Source organism: Vipera berus (assembly GCF_964194415.1).
Source record: "Vipera berus genome assembly, chromosome: 1".
NCBI classification, from domain to species: domain Eukaryota; kingdom Metazoa; phylum Chordata; class Lepidosauria; order Squamata; family Viperidae; genus Vipera; species Vipera berus.
Window position 1 is genome coordinate 53,922,197 of NC_138202.1, and position 23,329 is coordinate 53,945,525.

The 23,329-nt window shown below is 37.1% G+C and overlaps 1 protein-coding gene across 2 annotated transcripts; it reads left to right on the forward strand.

Annotated features, from left to right (window-relative positions):
• On the forward strand, positions 1-22,621 carry FBXO33 (F-box protein 33; the record flags this gene model as incomplete). Of its 2 annotated transcripts, XM_081314471.1 has the most annotated exons (5): positions 1-635; positions 15,803-15,913; positions 18,827-19,512; positions 20,629-20,937; positions 21,977-22,621. In XM_081314471.1, 4 exons carry the CDS (start codon positions 1-3, stop codon positions 20,898-20,900), a joined length of 1,704 nt encoding a protein of 567 aa, XP_081170597.1. In that variant the 3' UTR covers positions 20,901-20,937; positions 21,977-22,621. The 2 variants fall into 2 exon arrangements, with proteins under 2 accessions (XP_081170597.1, XP_081170596.1); XM_081314470.1 differs by having other exon boundaries at positions 20,629-22,621.
• Positions 22,622-23,329: the final 708 nt, after the last annotated feature.

Genomic DNA, 23,329 nt, shown 5'->3' on the forward strand with positions numbered 1-23,329 from the left:
ATGGTACGTCCCAGGCTCCCCCTGCGGCTGAGTGCGGTGGTAGACTCCGGCGGTAGCAGAGTCCCGTCCGGTCCCGCCCCGCCTCCCTCCGCCTTGTCATTGATGTTGTTGTTTTTGTCGCAGGAGCCGGAGGGAAGGCCGGGGCCGGGGCCGGGCTTTGGGCTGCGGCCGCCGGCGGCTGGGCCGGCGATGTCGTCGGTGTGCGGGGGGTCGGTGGGCGCCGGCTCCTTGCCCAGCGAGTTGGTGGTTCACATCTTCTCGTTCCTGACGGCCCCTGACCGACTTCGGGCCTCCGCCGCCTGCTCGCACTGGCGCGAGTGCCTCTTCTACCCGGCGCTGTGGCCCCGGCTGCGGCTCAGCTTGCGCGTCTGCCCGGCGGAGCGCCCGCGCCTCGACTTCTTGATGCGCAAGTGCGGCTGGTTCGTCCGCGAACTCCGGGTCCAATTCGCCGCGGACAACTATCCCAGCGGCGGTAGCGGTGGCGGAAGTGCGAGTGGGGTCTGCGAAGAAGCGGCGGCGGCGGTAACGGCGGCGGTAGCCGAGGGGGAAGCGCCGCTCTGCCCTCGCTGGCTGGAGCTATTGAGGACGTACCTTGAGCTCGTCCTCTGCGTGTTAAGCAGCGTCCGCAACAACAGGTAGGCGAGCGTTTGGACAAACCCCCCCCTCCCCACACACACACACACACACACACACACACACACACACACACACACACGTACATACGAGGGACGGGTGGGGAACAAAGGAAGGAAGCGGCCAGGTTTTCCCTTTCCACCACCCAAACTTCTTCGCCTGCAAGGTTTCCGCATGGCCGCAGTCCGGGAAAAGTTCTCGGATGGAGTTCAGACTACGGAGAAAAGTCACTCGTTCAATGCCCGCGTCTCGCCCAGCGGAGGCGCAGGAAGCGAGGGGAGGGGAGGAGAATATGTCGCTGGCTTCACTAGGGAAACCCGACGGGAAAGAACACTCGCAAAGGAACACTCGTAGCATGTCGTCGACTGCAGGGGAGAGAGAGATCTCTGCCGAAACGAGCGAGCGTAGCTGCTTTGGCTGGGGACCTCAAGTACGCGGGGGAAGCGCGCTTGTCTTTGAAGCGTCGTCTAAACGGCGGCTTTGGGGGGCACCGTTTTCCAGAAGATGCCTCCCGTTTTGATGAATTGGTTGTATATTTTTACCCGAAGCCTATCGGTTCTTGTGACGTTTTACCCTGACCGATAATCAGTATTTTAAAATACCTCTTTGAAAAGGTATTGGAAGCCAGCATCGGAGCAAGTGGCCTATGGGCTGAAAAACATGATGTAGTGCAGGGGTCTTCAAACTTGGCCCTTTTATGACTTGTGGACTTCAACTCCCAGGATTCCTCAGCCAGCAAAGCTGGCTGAGGAATTCTGGGAGTTGAAGTCCACAAGTCATAAAAGGGCCAAGTTTGAAGACCCCTGATGTAGTGCATTTGTTAAGTGTTTATGAGTCTTTTAGCAAAACGAAACCCTTCAAAATTGGAGAAAGTGGCTTGAGAGACTCCGTTCTAGTACAATTTTCAGATTAGTCAGTGCAGACGTCCTTTAAAGTCTCTTACATTTTGTCTATATACTGTATACAATGTAGAGGTTGCCTAACTGCAAACAACTCACACAGCTCAAATAAATGTCCCTTGGAGAAGCAGCAAACCTAACAGCAAAACAAGTACAAAACAACTACAACTACAAAACACTGCAACCACCTTAGCCCTAGAGCCTTGGAGAACAGCCAGGTTTTCAAAGGCTTTGGAACATCATTAGAGTGGGAGCTATATGGATGGGGGGGGGGTATAATATTCTATACCAGAAGGAGGTGCCTCAACAGTACTCATTATATTAATAACATAAGATGAGATTTTTTTAAAAGGAAAACCATATGCAATATGATTTAGTAAATCTTAAGCTCTCTTAGGCTTTTGTTTTGTATTCATCAAATAACTCATTAAAGAATTATAAGATTTTTAACCTTTCAAGGTCATAACAAAGGACCCTAATTTATACAGTTAAGTTCTAAGGTTGTTAACCTATCTTCTTGCCCTTTCCTTTTCATTACTGTTATATCTCCCTGCTTCAACTACAAATTAAAATGTCCTTTCAGTAAGATTGTGCTTTTCTTTCTAAAATCTGTTTTGTATAATTAATTAATTTCTGCCTTGAAAGTGTAAATCAATTATGTTACTACCTTTTCCTTAGATTTTATATTGCCTAAATAAAACAAATTGCATAATTGAAGTAATAAATAGGACACAGCTCTGAATCTTACATTTCTAGCTTTATAGCTCAAGTCTCTTAGGTACTGTGATGCAACAGCTTTTGTCACAAGAGATCATTAGATTTATCTGTAGTGAAACATTTAAGAGTGAGTCAGGAATTTGTGCTCATGGCCCACCAAATTACCCATAGTTTTACCATAGGGTTTTTTCTAGCGGCTTCACATTTTTATTTTTCACATATTGTGAAAAAGCTGCAGTGAAATCATTCAATTCTGGAGTGAATCCATAAAATGAAAAAGTCAAAAGAAGAAAAGGTAGAGAAGATCACCAACAATAGTAAGCTGTTATAAGCAATACATATAATAAACTTGCAGTAAAACCTACACAAATTGAGAATCTAAGTTAAAAAGGTCCACTTGGCCAATCCATTTGGCTAATCAAGCCACTATTGGGATAAATAATTTGACAAGTAATTCTCAGGTCTTTGCTGCAAGTAGAAAAATGAAAGCATTTATACGTGGATCTTTTTTGCTCTGAACTGCTATACCCACCAAACTGTATTACTGGGCTCATCTGTATCCCATAATTAACCTTGGTTATTATCTATGTATTGTTATCTGTTCATGTGTGCAGCTGATCTCTTCAGCTCATGTTTGTTTAGAACATGCTTCCAACATTATTGAAATAGCCTTATCATAGACAAAATGATTAGTCTATTGAATCATATCATTAATTCTGCTGCAGCTAATTAAGATTATGGGACAATCTTTGCTGCAGACAGTGTTTGATGGATATGATCGTAAATACCATCAGATATAGAAAATCTAAATAGGAGACTAATAATGAATAAATGTTATTATTAACCATATATGCTTATGCAGTAATAAACTGCTGTATCTTTTTTTTAAAAATGCTGTATCTTTTACAAAGCATTAAAAGTACTAATTTGATTAGAAAAATAGTGAAGTTTCTACTGACAAGTTTTAGAGTCTCTGTAGCCCTCTTCAAGTTCTGTCCCTCCTAACCTCCTATAAAGTTTCACAAATATATTTACCTTCATATTTCTAAAACCCTAGAAATGTAAAAGGGGCGGGGGGTAAGCATCCCACGACTCAAGTCGGAAAAATAATAATTGATGGGAGAATATTGTATACAGTTAATTTTATATTTTGTCTTTGAAATTTTCTCTTTTCAAAGCTGCTTTTCCTTACAGAAAGGCAGGGCTTTTGTTCATAATGTATACTTATGCCCAAACGTAACTAAACAAGGATTGCTAGGTTATAGAGTGAACAAAAGAAATGTTGGTTGTAACTTTTAGTCCTATAGTAACAAACACATGATTCAGGTATCTAAGAAGTATAAGGAAGTGGTTTGATAAATCCTAAAAATAAGCTTGACTTTTAACTTTTTCTGTGAAATAAGAAAATAACACTCCTTACTATGTATGCCAATTTCAAGTGGATTTAATCTCCTACTCTTAATGTAGGTAATTTATTGAGAAAAAAACATAACTGTGAAAACTTTGTTCTGCAACAATTAATTTAATTTAACAACATTATACTATTGTGAGAAAAATCCTGTGAAACATGACAAATTTCTGAATAAATAATGTAAGAATGCACCATATTAAAAGCGATGGAATTGAAAAGATTTATCTCGTTTATACTATAGCCTTATTTACTTCTGAAGATAGTCCTATATTTTCGATAGCCTCCATTCCACACTTGTAACAGTTTTGAATTTGCTTAACGTCAGCTGCATTATGTGTCATACAATATTAGTATTTTGTAGGTAGTGCAAGTAACAGCTCCATGCTAGGGCTGCAAGTGAAGGACAGGAATATATAATCTTATCGCGTCACTATACAAATCAAAATTTACCCATTTTGTATATGGAAAGAAATTGCATTAATGTGTGTGTGTTTGTGTATATAATCTTTATTAACAGGCTCAATTATAATAGTAACCTTGATTAGCAGATATGGGCATTCAAAAAATACCCAAATATACAATGCCATAGCTGAGCTATGAAGTTTGCTTAATCAGTTAGGAATGATCAATCTTTTTTACTCTCAACTACTGCACTAAGGAGCTCTCAGTGGAAAGGTTGGATATAAATGTAGTAATGAAGCCAGATTGTGCTTTGGAGTATGGGCAGTTTGTAAACTTCAAATGACATATTTTAATTTCAGATATAAAAACTTGCAATCCTCCAGAATGTTTACAGTTCCCATTTTTCCTCATTGAATCAAGGAATGTTAGTATTGGAAAAGATTGTGAGAATCATCTAGTTCCTATTTTGTGGATTGCAAAAGCCATCAAAACCTTACTTTTTTAACATATATCAGAGACTGGAAACTTTTTGGATCTTCTTGTAAATCTAGGGTTAATTAATATGGAGTTATTTATCTCTGGAACGAAACTGCTTTATAACATGTTAATGATACTGTATTTTTAACCTTATTTTAAAAAATAAGATATGTAAGCTGCTTAGAAATAGTATCAAATGGAGCAGTATATAAGCCCATTAATAAATAAGTTGAAACCCTTATTTGTTAATTACAGTATTTTCATTTAACACATTCATTCCAATGTTGTGGTACCTCTCTATTGTTCATACCTAATCCGCCCAAGGAAATTGACTTTCGTTTTATCAAAGTGAACATTTTAGAATATTTTAATTTGGAAGAGAAACTGATTTGTTCACTTCAAATGAAGAACCTAAACTGAGCAGAGGATAGATCTGAAAAGAAAATAAGGGAATGTTTTGAAGTTTGAGGCAAAAAATTCTTGACACACATTCATTAATGATTCTGGATTATTTTTCTAAGTAAATCTTATTTGTCAGCAGCTATTTTGTTGTGTGTTAAAGCCATGGTAGTTTTGTTGGCTGAAGTTCATGTAGCTTCCCAGATAGTGATGTAAAATACTTTCCATTTTAAATTACAATTGTTCCAATTTCTAATAATTCACCATACTGGCTGGGACTGATGGAAGTTGTAGTTCAAAAGACCACTAGATTCCTCCCCTTGCATTATGTAATATTAGCCAAAGTTCACTGCTAAAAGTTATCAGATATCAAAACCTATAGCTCATCCTGTATTTAGATGAAAATTTAATTGTGCAATATCATTTTGCTATAGGCAAGCAGAAGCTGAAAATAAATTGGAATAAGATGTGCTTTTACTGGAAATGATTAAGATTGGCAAGTAATCTTAAAGGACTTAAAGCAAACAACCTTAAAATAAATAAACACCTGGGTGTTTTAGAAGCACCATTATAAATGCATTTCTGCTTCCAGTATATGCTGCCTTCACAGGTTTTATTTGGAATAGATATAGACAATACGTTCTTTTTTTTTAGACAATACGTTCTATGCGTACATGGACAATATATTCAGTAACATCTTGAGGGACTATTAGATCTCCTCTATGACTGTAAGTGCATAGAGGAGAGAGGCTATTGTGAACATTGAAAAATATAGCATATAAAGTAAAGTGGTATTGGAATCAGTAAACTGCTTAATATTAAAGTTGCTAAAGATAAAACATTTTTCTGTGCTGGAGGATGATTGATTCTCCTCAAATATGAGAAAGTGACATGGTTAATAATTCATTCAGAGTAATACATCATGACATGTCTCTCAGTCTCTTAAATATTTGGGAGTACATATTGTTCCATCCTATTTGTTATCTACTGCCATATTTTAGGTTTGCCTAATTTGTATCTTCTTTACATGACTAGAATTCTTTTCTAGTTGGCACATAACTTTGTATGGAATTCAAAAACTACAGTGCATTCAGAAAGCATTCAGACCCCCTTTACTTTTGTCAATTTTGTTACGCTGCAGCCTGATTGTACAGTTGTTGAAATTCTTTTTTTCTCATTAGTCTACACTCAGTACCCCATAATGACAAAGTGAAACAGAATTTTAGAAATCCCTGTAAATTTATTAAAAAGAATAAACTGAAATATCACATTGACATAAGTATTCAGACCCTTCACTTAGTACTTTGTTGAAGCACCTTTGGCAGCAATTACAACCTCAGGTCTTTTTTAGTGTGATGCAACAAGCTTTGCATACCTGGATTGGAGGATTTTCTGCCATTCTTCCTTGCAAATCCCCTCAAGCTTGGTCAGGTTGGATGGCGACCATTGGCGGAGAGCCATTTTCAGATCCCTCCAGAGATGTTCAGTAGGGTTCAAGTCAGGGCTCTGGCTGGGCTACTTTAGGACATTCAGAGAATTGTTCCTAAGCCACTCTTATGTTGTCTTGGCTGTGTGCTTAGGATCGTTGTCATGTTGGACCGTGAACTTTTGGCCCAGTCTGTGGTCCTGAGCTTTGTGGAACAGTTTTTCATTGAGGATATCCCTGTACTTTGTTCCATTCAGCCTTTCCTCAACCCTGACCAGTCTCCCAGTCCCTGCTGCTGAAAAACATCCCCCACAGCATGATGCTGCCATCACCATGCTTCACTGCTGAGATGATATTGGAGAGGTGATGAGCGGTGCCTGGTTTCCTCCAGACACAATGTTTAGAATTGAGGCCGAACAGCTCAATCTTGGTTTCATTGACCAGAGAATTTTGTCCCTCACAGTCTGAGAGTCCTTCAGGTGCTTTTTTGCAAACACCAAGCAGGCTTGTGTGTGTTTTGCACTGAGGAGAGGCTTCCATCTAGCCACTCTGCCATGAAGCCCAGATCGGTGGAGGGCTGCAGTGATGGTTGTCCTTCTGGAACTCTGTCCCATCTCCACACAGGATTTCTGGAGCTCAGTCAGAGTGACCATCAGGTTCTTGGTCACCACACTTACTTAAGGCCCTTCTCCCCCAATTGCTCAGTTTAACCAGGCAACCAGCTCTTGAAAGAGTCCTGATTGTGCCAAACTTCTTTCATTTGAGAATTATGGAGGCTACTGTGCTCTTAGGAACCTTCAGTGCAGCAGAAATTTTATTGTAGCCTTCCCCAGATCTGTGTCTTGCGATAATCCTGTCTCTGAGCTCTGCAGGCAGTTCCTTTCACCTTATGGCTTTTGCTCTGCTACAATATGCATTGTCAGCTGTGAGACCTTGTGTAGAGAGGTGTGCGCCTTTCCAAATCATGTCCTATCAATTTAATTTACCACTGGTGGACTCCAAGGTATAGAAACATGTCAGCAATATGGGAGGCACCTGAGCTAAATTTCAAGTGTTGATGCAAAGGGTCTGAAAACTTACGCCAATGTGATATTTCAATTTTTTCTTTTTAATAAATTTACAGACATGTCAGGGAGTAAATCAAAAACTCCCTATCAGAGGGCGATGAACCGTGGTTCATTTGATGCATAATGAACATCAGGTAAAAAATAAACCCCGAAGCATATATTCTACTATAAAACTTTTAATTACAAAGAAACTTGTAAAAACAAAGAAAGACTCATGACTACATGTCTATCTCACCAGACAGCACAAAGAAAAGGAAAGAGAAAGTAAAAGTTTTGTTTTGGACATGAGCACACAGTAATAAATATAAAACCAAACAAAAAAAACCTGGCTAAACATGTGACACTCACCATGGTTACAATGATAACAATACAGCTTGCAAAACAGACTGCAAGAGCTTACTGACAAACACTAAAAACGCAGTGACAAGACATTTCTAAACTTTTGTTTTCACTTTATCATTATTTATTTATTATTATTTATTTATTTGATTTATATACCGCCCTTCTCCCGAAGGACTCAGGGCAATAAAAATAAGAATACAGGATACAAGATTTAAAGTTAAATGTTTGTGCCCAATGTAGTAAGTTAGTTAAAAACAATGTTAAAACCCCAAACCCATCAGACCAGGCCGGCTTGTTCGAATAGATAAGTTTTTAGATTATGGGATATTAGTGTAGATTAATGAGAACAATGAATTTCAACTGTAGAATCAGGCTGCAGGATGACAAAATTAACAAAAGTGAAGGGGATCTGAATACTTTCTGAATGCACTGTATATTGCATAAATATATTGAGTAGATGAATGTCTGATTAAAAGAGTTTTCTCTTTTTCTTTTTTTTTTCTTTCTTGCCTTCAAGTCAGCATTGACTCTTGGCAACTGCCTGGACAATTTTCTTGGCAAGTTTTTTTGGAAGTGGTTTGCCATTGCCTGTTTCCTAGAGCTGAGAAAAAGTGGCCCAAGATAACCCAGCTGCTTTCATGCCTAGCACTAGAACTCACAGTCTCCTTGCCTCCTTCACACGTGCAGTTTTACTGGATTTCAGCCATTACTACATCTATTTTTAGAGCTGCAAAAATGACTAGATCACAATGTATACTAAATGATGGACCATATTTAATAACTGAAAAGCAATAGCACAGATTGTTTTAAAAAGCATAAAATCAATAAATAAGTTAACTATTAAATAATTAGTATCAAAATTAATAGATAAATTATAGCCATTGACAAGGAACAATCTCACTAGTTATACATTTAAAAGGTTAGCACAAGAAATAGCATTTGGAAATCAAAGATGAAATCCAGATTACAAACATAATTACCTGGTTCTTAATATAATTTCAGCTCACCTATCCAGATATTTACTTAGAATCCCAATGTCTATCAACAGAAAAGAAGCTTCCACAGAACCTTCCTATGGTTATGTGCCAAAATAATTCATTTTTTTACACGTCAAGATACAAGGGAACCTAGTGAGCAGCTAAAGTGTGTTTAGAAAGGGCTCTCCCAAAATGTGCCAATTGTGCTAGAGGAAAAAGGATGAAAGCTCTGTAGTTCCTTGCTCCTATAAAAGTAAATCAGTGTCACCCTTTTCTGTCACTGCTTTACTAAAAATCTAGTTCCTGTAAAAAAAAATTCTGACCCAAGAATTAACAGGCTATATTTAATTTTTTACATTAAAAAATCAGAGCAGAATTAATTTTGTGAAAGAGTTCAGGCAAAATGTAACAGAACTTCAAGAAATTCCATATATTGCTCTAATGTTTAGGTATATTCTTTAAATTGGAAAGAATTTCTTATTCTAGTGTTAATGTCCAACATTTTGAAAACTTGCTTTTGATTCACAGTACTTTTACAGCTGATGTTTAATTACCATATTCGATAGCTCAGGATTTAAAAACACCCTGCATTCACATAATTTAGCTCCTAGTTTCCTACTCTTGTTACTTTAGGGACTGCAGAATTCTGGGTGTGATGTGACCTGATATTGGCCTAATATGCCTTGAGTGGCTTCTTTATACATTCTACTAGAAGTAAGTTCTGCTGAGGATTTTGGAATTCTCTCTGAAATAAATAACATGCGTGCACACACACATGCACACACACATACACACACACTATTGTGATCTAGTTAATAACCTACCATGCCAGCACACAATTACATCTTCTATCAGAATAGAAGTAATGTGCATTAAACCAAAGGATCCTGGGATATTTTATAATTATACAGGTAAGAGAATCTATTTTCATTTATTATAACATTCTTAACTCTTAATATTATAGGATACATGATTGCCTATTGATTAATTTTTACAATAATAATCCTTAACAATAAAGAAAAAGTAATTTTTAAAATAACAAAGGTAATGAGATTTTTTTTCTACAGTTGTCTTCATTATTTCTATTTGTGTACCAATTTTGTCCATTGCTACCATATTTCTGCTTGGATTTTTTTCATATTTTGAAGAAACCAAGTTTGGGAAAAATAATAAATCTGTGTTATCATATACAATAAACCTCCAGTAGCTGTGAAAGCTTGTTACTTACATATCTTCCACACACAGTCCCTGGCCCAAATGAAGAAAACAGTGTTCTCTGTATTTGTAGCAAAGTAAGCAAGAATTATCAGTATTACTGATAGTTTTTGGCTGCCTTAGACAAATTTCATACATTGCCTCTTGTCATCATTAATAATTTTGCTAAAGAGCAATGCACGATAAGGCAACAATTGTTGAACCAAGTTACCTCAAATGTGCTAACTTACAGAATGTGTCCAAAATCTGGGATCCACGGTTTCCTTAGTATTAAAATTTGGCGAACTGTATAAAACATTTTATGATAAAAACAACAACAATAAAACAGCAACCAATACAAATTGTTTCTTTTCCTATCCAGTTGGATAATCTCTCAAGATTGTAATTTGTTTTTAGATAGCTTCCTTGTAATGAATAGGAAATTTTTGTCCAAAAAAACATACTACCCTCTTTAGTAAACTGAATCAGATTTTGTTGGCTTCTCAATTCCAGAATATAAAATAGGTCATAAATTGGATAACTGTGTCCTACCTTTAACTCTGTAGCCAATTTTAAATGAGCCACTCAAACTGAAATAGGACCCCAAAGTTTATCTTTCTATACTTGGTTAACCCTTCTATGCCTGACTTTTCTTTGTAATGTATAACATAAAGTTGAATAACCAGGAATAAAAATTGAAAGTAGTGATATTCTGAAATTGGTTGCACTGTAAGTTACGTATTATTTATAGTTTATGGAATTGTGTACATCTCTCAGATGACAGCGCTATTTTTCTAGAATCTACCTGAGGTAAGAAATGCTAGTCTGCAGAGTTAAAAATGATAGTGCTAGCTGTTGCTTCTAATTAAAATATTCACCTCTTGAGGTCAGTTTTCTACACGAAGATATAAATCAGTTATTAAAGCTGGCCCATTAAAAGTTTGGAAAACAATTTATATATTTTAAGGCTATATGTGTTCAACATATTGTCATGTTTTGAACATGGATTTATTTGCAAAATGTACATGTCTTTGAATCTGTATTTTTATCCTTTTATGAGATCATTGGGAAAATTGAGATGGTTTAAATAGAGCAGTTCTGAATAATGTGTAGCCCTTCCATTGTTGATAAACTTTAAACCTCAATCAGTTCTAATACACCTAGTTAGTAATGAAGGGTTATCTAGCTATATACTACCAAAACTCTCATTCTTGTAACACCAAACTGATCATAAAACAGTTTTATGACATAATACAAAATGTTATTAAAAATTCCTATGCTGATATTGATTCTGCTATACAGTCCATAATAAACTGATCACAGGTTGTCTACTTATCTACATAATACTAAAACTCTGATTCCTGTGATCTTTAACAGGACAAAACATGCACCACAGGGCAAAACATTTTGAATCAAGTTACCTCAGATGGGCTAATTTACAAAATGAGTCCAAAATCTGGGATACATGTGGAATTGAAGTTTGACATAATTTTTATGATAAAGCATTTTATGATACAGTACAAATGTCATAAAAGAATTCCTGTGATCAGTTCCTGATGCTTGACTGTGCTATACAGTTCAACATGGGCTACTTTCAAGGGAGATACATCTCTGAATATCTCCCTGAATGTTTAGGGAACTACATTAGAAGCTCTGCTATTGTTGAAGCCATTAAGGAATTTGGGGAAATTATGGCTGCTTCAGCGCTGCCAGGCTGCTGCTGCTTCTGCTGTGCCAAACTGCTGCTGCTTCAGTTCAGCCAGGATGCTGCTGCAATCACATGATGCTCATTTTCCTGACAGTTTCCCAGCCATTCTCACAATCCCTTGCTCCCTACTCCATCCAACAGCAGTCCCTGCTGGAAATCACTAATTAGGAAAGTCTGAAATAAGATTTCCATATCATAAATTATTCTGGATTGGATGTTTTAATTGTTTCCACAGTTGCTAACCATAACTCTGTGGGAAGCCTACCAACAGGAATTGATTATACTTACCAGACAGAGGAGAAATAATACATTTTCCTAAGAATTACTGTAGATGATTGCATGTGCCTGTTATTATCTTGCATTTGATGAGAAAAATAGACCAGTGGGTATGACTTGCATTTTAGCTGCTGCTCCAAAAGGATTATTTGTCTGCCAAGTTGCATTACAGTATTTTTTCAATAGAAAAGAGTATATGTAGCTCAGGGTTGAACTTAATTTTATTACCTAATTTGAGAATTTGATTTTATTACCTAACTAGGTAACATAATAATTGCCAGTAAGTGTTAGCTTTCCTCTCTGTTTATATATAATAGCTTTCCCTGCCAGTGTTAGTGGGAGTCTGGCTTTTTATTGGTAGTTCCTTGATTAAGATACTCTTTTCTGCTTGAGTGTTTGTCTGGTGTTAATCTCTGTTTATCTGGATGTTGGTTGCTGAAAAAGATACCTGGTCTTTTTGTTTCTTTCTTAGCTTTTTTATTGTGTCTTTTGAATGGTGTGTAAATGTAGTTTATCTCTATGTATCTATTGATGATTGATTTATCTGAGTGTCAAGCTTCCAGGAATTCCCTAGAATGTTTGGATTTATCTTGGCCTAGGATGTTCATAGTTTCTCAGTTGAAACTATGGTTGAATCTGTCCATCTGTCATGAGATTAAGGAATGTTCATCATTTAATCATCTTATGATCCTTAAACGGATTTCTACTCCTTTCCCTTTTCCTTCCCTGTCCATTTCCCTTTTTCCTGTACCTTATCCTTTTTCTTTTTCTGTGACAGTGCAGCAAACTCATCTCTCTTCTTATTTTTAGTTGTTTCGGCTTGAAAAGGAGAAAAGTGTGGGTGTCAGAATGATTTTGTGTAAGCAAGAGAACTACCATACTTTAGAGATTGAGATAAATTAATTTTATAAATGTAGTTTCTTATTTTAAGCAGATAATTTTAATTAGTAATTGAATTATTACCTACTAATATACATATTTGGACCATAAGAAAGGCTGTGCGCCAAAGAATTGAGGCCTTTGAACTATGGTGCTGGAGAAGACTCCTGCGAGTCCCTTGGACTGCAAGGCATTCAAACCAGTCAGTCCTAGAGGAGATCAACCCTGACTGCTCTTTAGAAGGCCAGATCCTGAAGTTGAAACTCAAATACTTTGACCACCTAATGAGAACGGACTCACTGGAGAAGAGCCTAATCCTGGGAAAGACTGAAGGCAAGAAAAGAAGGGGACGACAGAGAATGAGGTGGCTGGATGGAGTCACTGAAGCAGTAGGTGTGAGCTTAAATGGACTCCAGAAGATGGTAGAGGACAGGAAGGCCTGGAGGAACATTGTCCATGGGATCGCAATGGGTCGGACATGACTTCGCAACTAACAACAAAAATATATATATACATATACATATACACACATACATATGCACACACATATACATATACATATGTCTTGAGTATTTTTCGATGCACCCTGTCAACCCAAATGTGGGTAGAAGAAATCTTTTGCCTGTATCAGCCCAAACTAGGGCCATCCACAGGCAGCAGTCGCTACTGCGACAATCTTTTTTTTTATAAATTAAATTTGGATTGCTAACAAAGAATTAAAGGTAGACTGGTACATATATATTTGTGGTGCACACATGCATGAGTGCACACACACACACTCCAGCCCCAGATGAAACCAGTGGTGGATTTTACCTACGTTCCCCATAATAAATGCATTCATACCCTAAATAGTCATTCTCTGAGTCCAAAGGTATCCTTTTGAGCTTTTTCATTTAACTTACCTGAATCTTTTAAAAAGAATTTCTAGGTAATTTGGTTCACTTACTGCAATGTTTCAATGTGGTTCTACAATTAAAAATTGCTATAGTTTATATTGATAGTTTATGGCATAGAAAGCAAAATGTCTAATCTGTATCTGAAAAAAATATCTTTTTCAAAAGCTTAGATTAGCCAGTCCATCATGATTATCCATGATGCTAGATACGATTTGCCAAAAATGGTCCATAGCTTCACTGTTATAATAGTTTTTAACCAGAGGGTGTAGCAGTCTGCAAAAGTGGTTGACAGAAATAACTGCTAAAATAGGCTTCCCCACTTATTTTGAATTAATTTCATTTTGTGTATCAAACAGGCTCTTTGGGGAAAAGTCTGCTATTTTTAATGTGCTCTGCTACAGACAAATAGGCATATCAAACAAATAATGGTAATATAATAGGAGAACACACTGACATATCCCTGGCATTAATTTGTTGGTGTAATTTTTGTTGTTGTTTACATCCAGTCTTTCTGTGGGAACACAAAGTGGCATACATAGCATTTCCCCCTGTTTTCTTCCTACAATAACTCTGCAATGAAAAATATTTACTGGGCCATACCACCTGGTCATCTTGCATGGCTGGTGGATTTGAATAAGGGTCTCCCTAATTCTACTTCAAATCCTTAACCATTGCACCACAACATTATTACCCGAGTATATATCTATCCTTTCTGTAAATTTACTATCATTAGAGATGTATCTGTATCTGTATATAGATGATTCACAAAAAGAACATTTTAAATATTGTATTCTGCCTGAGATCTGAGCACATTAAAACATTTGTCTTATGAAGTCTTAATTTGGTCATTTAAATACATGGTGGCTTTAAAAAAAGAAAGATATGCATGAAATGAAATGAAAGAAGTGTTTTGTCCATGTACAAGAAATAACCATAGTAGCTCAGAAGTTCTTCTAAGTGAGGATTGTAGGTTCAGCCAAACTGAAATCTGGAATATCCTGTTGTTTTGGGTTTCAGCTGAAACAAAGTTAGAGAAATTTTATAGGATGAGAGAGTAAGATTGGTGCATCTCACCTCAACTCTCTCTCCCCTCCTCTTTTGCCTGGCCCATGCAATCACTTGCCCTCAATCTTCCCTCCCCTTTTCCCTTACTTTTCCTTTGCCATGCATCATTGTGTCCATTGCCAAGCATTCCCAACTTGCACACTCTTCCCCTGATCTTCTTGTACTTCTTTTTCCCTTGCTAATCTTAGACTGCTGACCATGTCTTCTTGTTGTAGGACTATATCAGGACCAAGTACCTATGTTCTAACTTGTGTCTAGAACTACCTGTTCTGTATATGTAATGTTTTGGACAGCCCTAGAAAAGAAACATGTTTTTTGAAGTAAAACAAATAGATAATTAAGAGGGATAGAATCAAGATCAAGTGAAGTACTAATACCACTTTACAATGCTTTGGTAAGGCCACACCTGGAATACTGCATCCAGTTTTGGTCACCACGATGTAAAAAAGATGTCAAGACTCTAGAAAGGGTACAAAGAAGAGCAACAAAGATGATTGGGGGACTGGAGGCTAAAACGTATAGGGAACGGTTGCTGGAATTGGGTATGTGTAGTTTAACGAAGAGAAGAGTGAGGGGTGACATGATAGCAGTGTTCCAATATCTCAGGGGCTGCCACAAAGAAGAGGGAGTCAAGCTATTCTCCAAAGCACCTGAAAGCAGGACAAGAAGCAACGGATGGAAACTAGTCAAGGAGAGAAGCAACCTAGAACTAAGGAGAAACTTCCTGACAGTTAGAACAATTAACCAGTGGAACAACCTGCCTCCAGAAGCGGTGAATGCTCCAACACTGGAAGTTTTTAAGAAGAGACTGGACAGCCATTTGCCTGAAATGGTATAGGATTTCCTGCCTGAGCAGGGGGTTGGACTAGATGACCTCCAAGGTCCCTTCCTCCTCCTCCTCCTCCTCCTCCTCCTCCTCCTCCTCCTCATTATTATTATTATTATTATTATTATTATTATTATTATTATTATTATTATTATTATAAAATGTAAGGTATTTTTCCCTTCTGAATTTTATTTTTTCTTCTAAATAGGAATCTTCAGAAATTAAGTCTCTTTGGTGATATAAGCATTCTACAACAACATGGAATTATATCAAATACATACCTCAGCAAAGTAGATCCAGATGGCAAAAAGATTAAGCAGTAAGTTGTCTGCATCGTTTTACTACAGTATTGCAAAACTCTATGTATTTAATATAAACAAAAATATAAATATAATGGTTTTACAAACTCATTATATAGTTACAGATCTAAATTGCTCATGATTTTGCTGTAGCTGTATTACATACATGGTTAGTTATTATTACTGGCATTGCACAGCTCTTTTCAGAAAGTAGCCATAAAAACAGGATTGAATGGTGGATATAATTAGTAATATATATTTATATTTATATATGCCACATTATCATTAGTCCTCAATTTACAATCATAGTTGAGCCCAAAATTTTTATTGCTAAGTGACACTTGTTAAGTGAATTTTGCCCCATTTTACAATTTTTCTTGCCACAGTTGTTAAATGAATCACCACAGTTGTTAAGTTAGTAACATGGTTGTTAAGTGAATCTGGCTTCCTAATTGACTTTGCTCAATGAGAATCCTCAAAAGGTGATTACATGTCCCCAGGGCACTGCGACTGTCATAAATATGAGTCAGTTGCCATACATCCAAATTTTGTTCACTTGATCATGGAGCTGCACCTATTGTAAATTTGAAAAATAGTCATAACTCACTTTTTTAGTGCTACTGTAAGTCGAGGACTATCTGTATTAGCTGTTCATGGCCGCATGCAGCCCATGGACTGTGGGTTAGACAGGCCTGGGCTATATGTTTGTCTAATCCAGACCCTTCCTGTTGCAAGATCATTTCTGAGCAGGCCTGCAAAAATGTTGTGCTAGTATAAAAAAATAGATGCCTTTCAAACAAGTTCAGCCTAGTGCAGGGGTAGGCAACCTCGGCTCTTTTATGACTCGTGGACTTCAACTCCCAGAATTCCTGAGCCAGCCAAGCTGGCTGGAATTCTGGGAGTTGAAGTCCACAAGTCATAAAAGAGCCGAGGTTGCCTACCCCTGGCCTAGTGAAAAGAAAGTTGAGTGCAGAAAATTTTTAGCTGTGACTTTCATGAACTTACCTAAATCTAGCAACTTTATGTAGTAGACAGAATATTCATCTGGATGTTGAAGAGAAAGATATGAAACAGTATTATTTGCAATGGAGTACAACAGATAATTAATGATAGTTGAAATTTTGAATTGTTTCTGAGAATCAACCAGTGGATTTCATTGCTGCCACTGACTGAATGTTTAAATAATCAGCAAATAATGCCATAGATTGTAACTTTATTCACATTCTTTCTCACAAATGTCTCATTGCTTATTGTAGCCAATTATTAGAATATTTTGTAAATTTTGAGTAGTTATTGCATGGCTACAGGTACAATTAATTTATCCAGAAAAACTTTCTAGAGATCTTGTAATACAGAGTTTCCCAACCTTTCCGGCTTTGCAGACCATGCAAATGGAGCGTGCACAAACGCGCTCACCCACTGCTCACACAAGTGGGGATCCGTGCAGTCTCTCAGGCCGCTTCCAGTGCCTGGTTCCAAATGGCTCACAGCCCAGTAGTGAGCCAGAGGTTGGGGACTCCTGTTGTAATACCTCTCACATAATGCAATACAGAATGCAAGCATCACTGGATTCCTATTTTCCATCAAATGATAAAACCTTGGGACACATGTAATTATGTTCCAGAGTCTGCCGCATTGCAAAAACATATTTGTGTGTGTGCAAGAAACTGTAGTATAAATGTTGCATACATCAGTCAAACTTTATTGGATTGTGCTTTTACTAGTTTTAAGAAAGAAAAAGATTTTTCTCAAATTGACAGGAGAGATGTTCAAAAGTAATGTTAGAAAATATTACTTCACAGAAAGAGTAGTGGAAGCTTGGAACAACTTCCAGCGGAGATAGTGGATCAGTCATCAGAAACTGAGTTGTAACATGTTTGACAAAAATTAAAACATAAAAATAGAAATAAAATGCAATAATAATAAGTAAAAATAATAAGTAAAAACAAAAAACAAAACAAAAAACAAATTCTAAGGTCAGACTCAATGGACCAATAGGTATTTTTCTGCTGTCAGTTTTCTGCCTTTCTATTATAGATTTTTATTTTGAAGACATTTCTATTTTCCACTGTTGTAATTTATATGCCTGTTTGCAGCTTCCCAAACAGAACTTTGTAATCAGTTTCCCAAACAAAACTTTCTGATACAGACTAATTAGATGGTTGGATTCTGATCTCCATTCAACCATAAGGCTTGTTTGCTTAGTGTCAGCTAATCACTACTTTTTTTACTAACTTTCTTCACAGTAATTAGAATGCAATGTACATTACGAAATCATATACAATGGCTTGATCTTAAGAATGTGGTAATTTTTATCATCACTACCATGGGACTACATATATAAAGAACAGTTATTACTATTTTTATAATGCTTTAAGGTGAACACATCTGACCAAATAATCAGAAATTCACAAATGTTCAAGCATCTTGAAAGTGAGAAATTAATATTACAAAAAAACTATGACAGTGTGTTTTTATCAGGAAATGCCACATCCACCTATTTATATTCAAATCACTTGGTACATTGCATAATTTCATTTTGGAATACTATTTAAATGAGAAACGTTGATAGCATGGAATAGATAAGTAATGTTATTTACTTCATCAATCTGCATTCTGTAGGAGTTCTAGCTGTGTATGATAGATAACCTGAGCACGTATGGAATAAAAAGCGGAACAGAGAAGCTAGCACGTAGAATTTCAGAAGGCAAACATTGATTTTATGTTATATTTATTTAAAATAGAGCAATTAAGGAACATGTTTTGAACCTACAAGTGGATTTTTTCCAGAATAGTACAATTTGTACCTCAGAAATTTAAAGCTAGCATTTGTGTAGACAGTGCAACATGGGAGAACAGTATAATTTTCTTGCTTACCTGTTGCCTCTGAATTTATTATGGAAGGTTTAAACGTTTGCTTGTTTTTCTTGCAGAATACAGCAGCTATTTGAAGAAATTTTGGGAAACAGCAGGCAACTGAAATGGTTGTCATGTGGGTTTATGCTACAAATTGTAACACCCACATCATTGTCATCTCTCTCAAATTCCATTGCCAGCACCATGGAGCACCTGAGCCTACTGGATAACCACATTCCGGGTAATACCACTCTTATCACAGCAATTGAAATGGAGCGCTTTATCAATCTACGCTCGCTTGCCTTGGATTTCTGTGATTTTACAGGAGAAATGGCGAGAGTTTTGGCTGACAATAACCATGTGCCTTTGCATCGACTATCTCTTCTGGTCCACAATATTTCCGTAATGCACAAATCCTTGGAGAACATGCCAGAAGATGAAGATTGGAAAGCCCTGACACGCAACAGCACTAATCTTCGGGTCTATATAATAGCTTTTGATATCAAGAGTGATGACATGTTAAGAATTCTTAAACCTAGTATCCCACTGGAAAGGATTCACTTTGACAGCTACATTACTTGCGTTTCAGGAGCTGTTGTTGATCTCATATCTAGGCAGTATGATAAGTTCCTCACTCACTTCATATTAATGAATGATGTGATAGATATGTCTGGCTTCCCAGATCTCAGTGACAACCGGACCGAAGATCCATTGGTTTTACTGGCATGGAGGTGCACAAGGCTATCTCTTCTGGCAGTGCATGGTACGCAATTCTATAGGTGCAAAGCATTGACCACTTAGAAAAGCACTTAGCATTGATCACTAGTATGTGTACAGATAATGATAATATAATAATAATAATTTAATATAATAATAATAATAATAATAATAATAATAATAATAATAATAATAATAATAGAGTTGGAAGGGATCTTGGAGGTCTTCTAGTCCAACCCCCTGATCAGGCAGGAAACCCTATACCATTTCAGACAAATGGCTGTCCAGTCTCTTCTTAAAAACTTACAGTGTTGGAGCATTCACAACCTCTGGAGGCAGGTTGTTCCAGTGATTTGCAGTTGTAATCTCATATCAACCATTTTTCTTATGAGAAAGAAAACTTATATAAAGAGGTAGGAATTAAGCTTTCCATTGGCTTTAGCACATTGTACTATACATATAAATTAGGAAATAAAGTGCAGAAATTGCGATAATTCAAGACTGAGACAATTGCAAAACAATCAAATTTAAAGAAAGGAACCCTAGTTTAAAAATTAATTAGATATATATTACTGTTTGTTTTTAAATAGTTAACTTCCAGTAAGTCCTAAGATAACTGGCTGCTTAATCTAAAATATTTATGTACTGTGCCAATAGAGCAGCTTACTTAATGTATATGTATAAATATTACGATAAATGAGGACCCAGATTGTTGGGGGCAATTAAGCTGACTTTGTAATAATGCCGCTTGGGGTGTGTGTGAAAGCCCTAATAAGCAGGCATATACATAGAATGAAGGCTACTGCTAAGCTTGTAAGCCGCCCTGAGTCTTCGGAGAAGGGCAGGATATAAATGGAATTAAAATAAATAAATAAATAAATAAATTTATCTTTGCAAATTACCTAGAAATATTATTTAATAAAGACTGGTAACAACAGTAAAAGCCAATTTGTTTAGCGTCTTAACCTTTTGGATGAATTCCATCAGTTGATCGTCAAGTTATAACAAAGTTATTTTAACTTTGTTAAATGAGAAAATTATTAGGTGGAAAGGAAAGCTAAATAGCAAGGCATTAGTTGTTAGATGTTAAATCTATAGAATAAGAAGAGAGGAAGAAAATTGAAATCCATTAAAATAATAACATGTGATTTTTTTGTTTCAGGTTATACTGTTTGGGCTCACAACCTGATTGCCATTGCTCGCCTTCGTGGCTCTGATTTGAAAGTGCTTGAAGTCACAGAAGAAAGCATTGATTTTGACAATGGTGAACTGGCTGATCAGGATGTAGATCCAGTGCATAATCTCATTGAGCAGGTATCCCTTGGATTGGGTCGACCCTGGCATGCAGTCATGGACATAGAATTGCTCAGTGTGTTTACTGAGCCAACTCGTCATTTTTACAGAGAAATGCAAAGCTTCAGTGAAGGCATTTAGTTCTCTTTATTTACAGTTCCTGTGGTTACATATGCAAGTAGGGTCCTATTATGTTTTTCAGTAGTGTGAATTAACCCCTCTTGTGCTGTGTTTAATCAGTATTAGCTATATAGAATTATATATGTATATGCTACTTCTTGATCAAAGAACGTAGTCGGGTATTGTTTAGAAGCTGAAAGTGGCAATGTTTAGGGCTTTCACGGTTAATGGACTTGTCTACAAAACAAAACAAAACTCAGATGAGGCTGAAGGTTATCGTGAGATTGCCAGCTAACTTTCTTTTTGTACTGAGTAACTCTGCAACTTCACTGATTTTACTATTGTTGGAGTTTTTTTGTGCTCAGAAGCCAAAAATCTTTTTACTATTCATAGCCCAGTGAATGCGGTCATTGTCATGTAAATTGGTAGCATGCTACTTAAGCTTTTTTTAAAAAAAATCAAGACGATCAATACCATTTGCTGTAAACCTTGCTTTGATTTCACATACAATATCTGAAGCATGAATTTCTGCCATTCTGCAATCTCCTCCTTTAAATATGAACAGTAGTTTCTTGCACTGTGTAGCTTATTCAGAGATTTACCTGACTCTGAAGGCTATAAGCTGTAGTTTCACTGTAAATTAATTATAGCTTCTTTTTCTCGTGGTCTGTCAGCTTCTCTGTCCAAGTTAGCTTTGGGCCCAGGTTTGAAAAGAAATATTAAGATTATACACTCCAATGGGGTAAAACCCTAACAATTTAGATATAAATTTATAAGTCTACTTTGCTTGCAAACAAACATTAGTCGTGAAATCCCTAGCAACTAAGTCACTGGATTCTCTCTGTCAGCGCCTGTGTCAGCTGCCAAAGAATAGATTAAAATGAAGAAGTGCCCACATGCTGGCAGGGGCAGGCCAATTTTTGGCCAGCCAGGTACTGCTAGATTGTAATATATAAGGTCGAATTTCGACCTGTGGTACACAGCTGTGCTGTGGCTCAGTCAGCAACCTCAGAACTCTTAAACATGCACCTGTTTCACTGTGAATAGTGAATGTAAAGGAAGGAAAAGAAACCGATAAAAACCTTGTTCTATCACAGGTATGAGCTGCTATGATGCATGAAGAACATTCCATGAAGTATGTTTTAAAATCTTGTTATATCTGAGAGGCTTTAAAAGCCGATTTAAACTGTTTCAGGGCAACCGCGGTACAGACGTGGTCTCTGTGAGACTTCCACCTGACCCAAGTTTTAAGTGGTACGAATGTTGTGCATTTAACGTTAAGGACAGTCTGCAATAATAAAGTAAGTGGCCAACGTGGGTGCCCAGCAGTGCTGAGACCTGGCTGCCATATTGTAAGCTTTGGAAAACACAATTTATGCAACAGATGTCCAGATATGATTCTATTTATGGAAAAGTTTATATGTGTTTTACAAATGGTTTTACCATCTTATATTAAAATGACCTTTGACAGGTGTGCGCTGTTTTGTCTCCAGTGAGCACATACCATGCGGATTTTATATGTACATCAGTAGAGTGAATCCACTGGCACAGTGTGTGTATATGCCAGATGTGGTGAGATTTTATCTTATAAATGTGATCAGAGTAAGGTAACTCCTGACAGAAAATGTAAGGAAACCAGCTGAGTGTTTGACTTGATGACTGATGTTGTATGGTTTATGTTAAATGTATATTCTTTTAATCAATGAATAAAGCATCAAAATTCATTGTTAGGTACTTTATTACAGCGGTATGATACATTTCCTATTGGCTTTGTTCATCTCCAGTGATTAAGTCAAGAATGCTTTGCATATCGGCATGATTACGATGTGTCTGCTTGGCAATCTGCATGTATTTTCAATGGTCACAGCATCCCAGTTACATGACTGACATTTGCAATCTTCACTGTCAACCTCTGACAAAGTCAGTGGGGAAGTAAACAGGAAGCTGCAAGTTGTGGTAATGTGATGTTGTATTTAACTACCTGCAGGGATTTGCTTAACAGATAAGGGAAGGTATATTTCAGTTGCTATCAGTTAAAGATTTTCAACTGGCAGGGTCTAAGTCTAGAAGAGAGCTTTCTCTGCTGTTGCTGTGGAACATTTTGCCCCCAGAGGTGAGGTGCGCCCCCTACTCTTCTGGTCTTCAGGAAGGGCATCAAGGCCTGGCTCTCCCAACTTCACTTGGAGACTCTGAAGCAATTATTCTTCCTTAATTCAAGCTATCTAGCAGGATTGTTGTGATAAAAAAATGAAGGAAGAAGAGCTGTGTAACTGTTACCACCTTGAACTCCTGGAGAAAAGTGGGGCGACAAATCTTAATGTATAAATAAAAAATAGAAATATACTGTGAATTTTTATATACTCCAATGCAAAAATTATATGACTCGAATTTCAAATAACAGTTCATAAGCTGTAAGGGATCAGAAGGAATAAGATGAAGCTAACGACCAT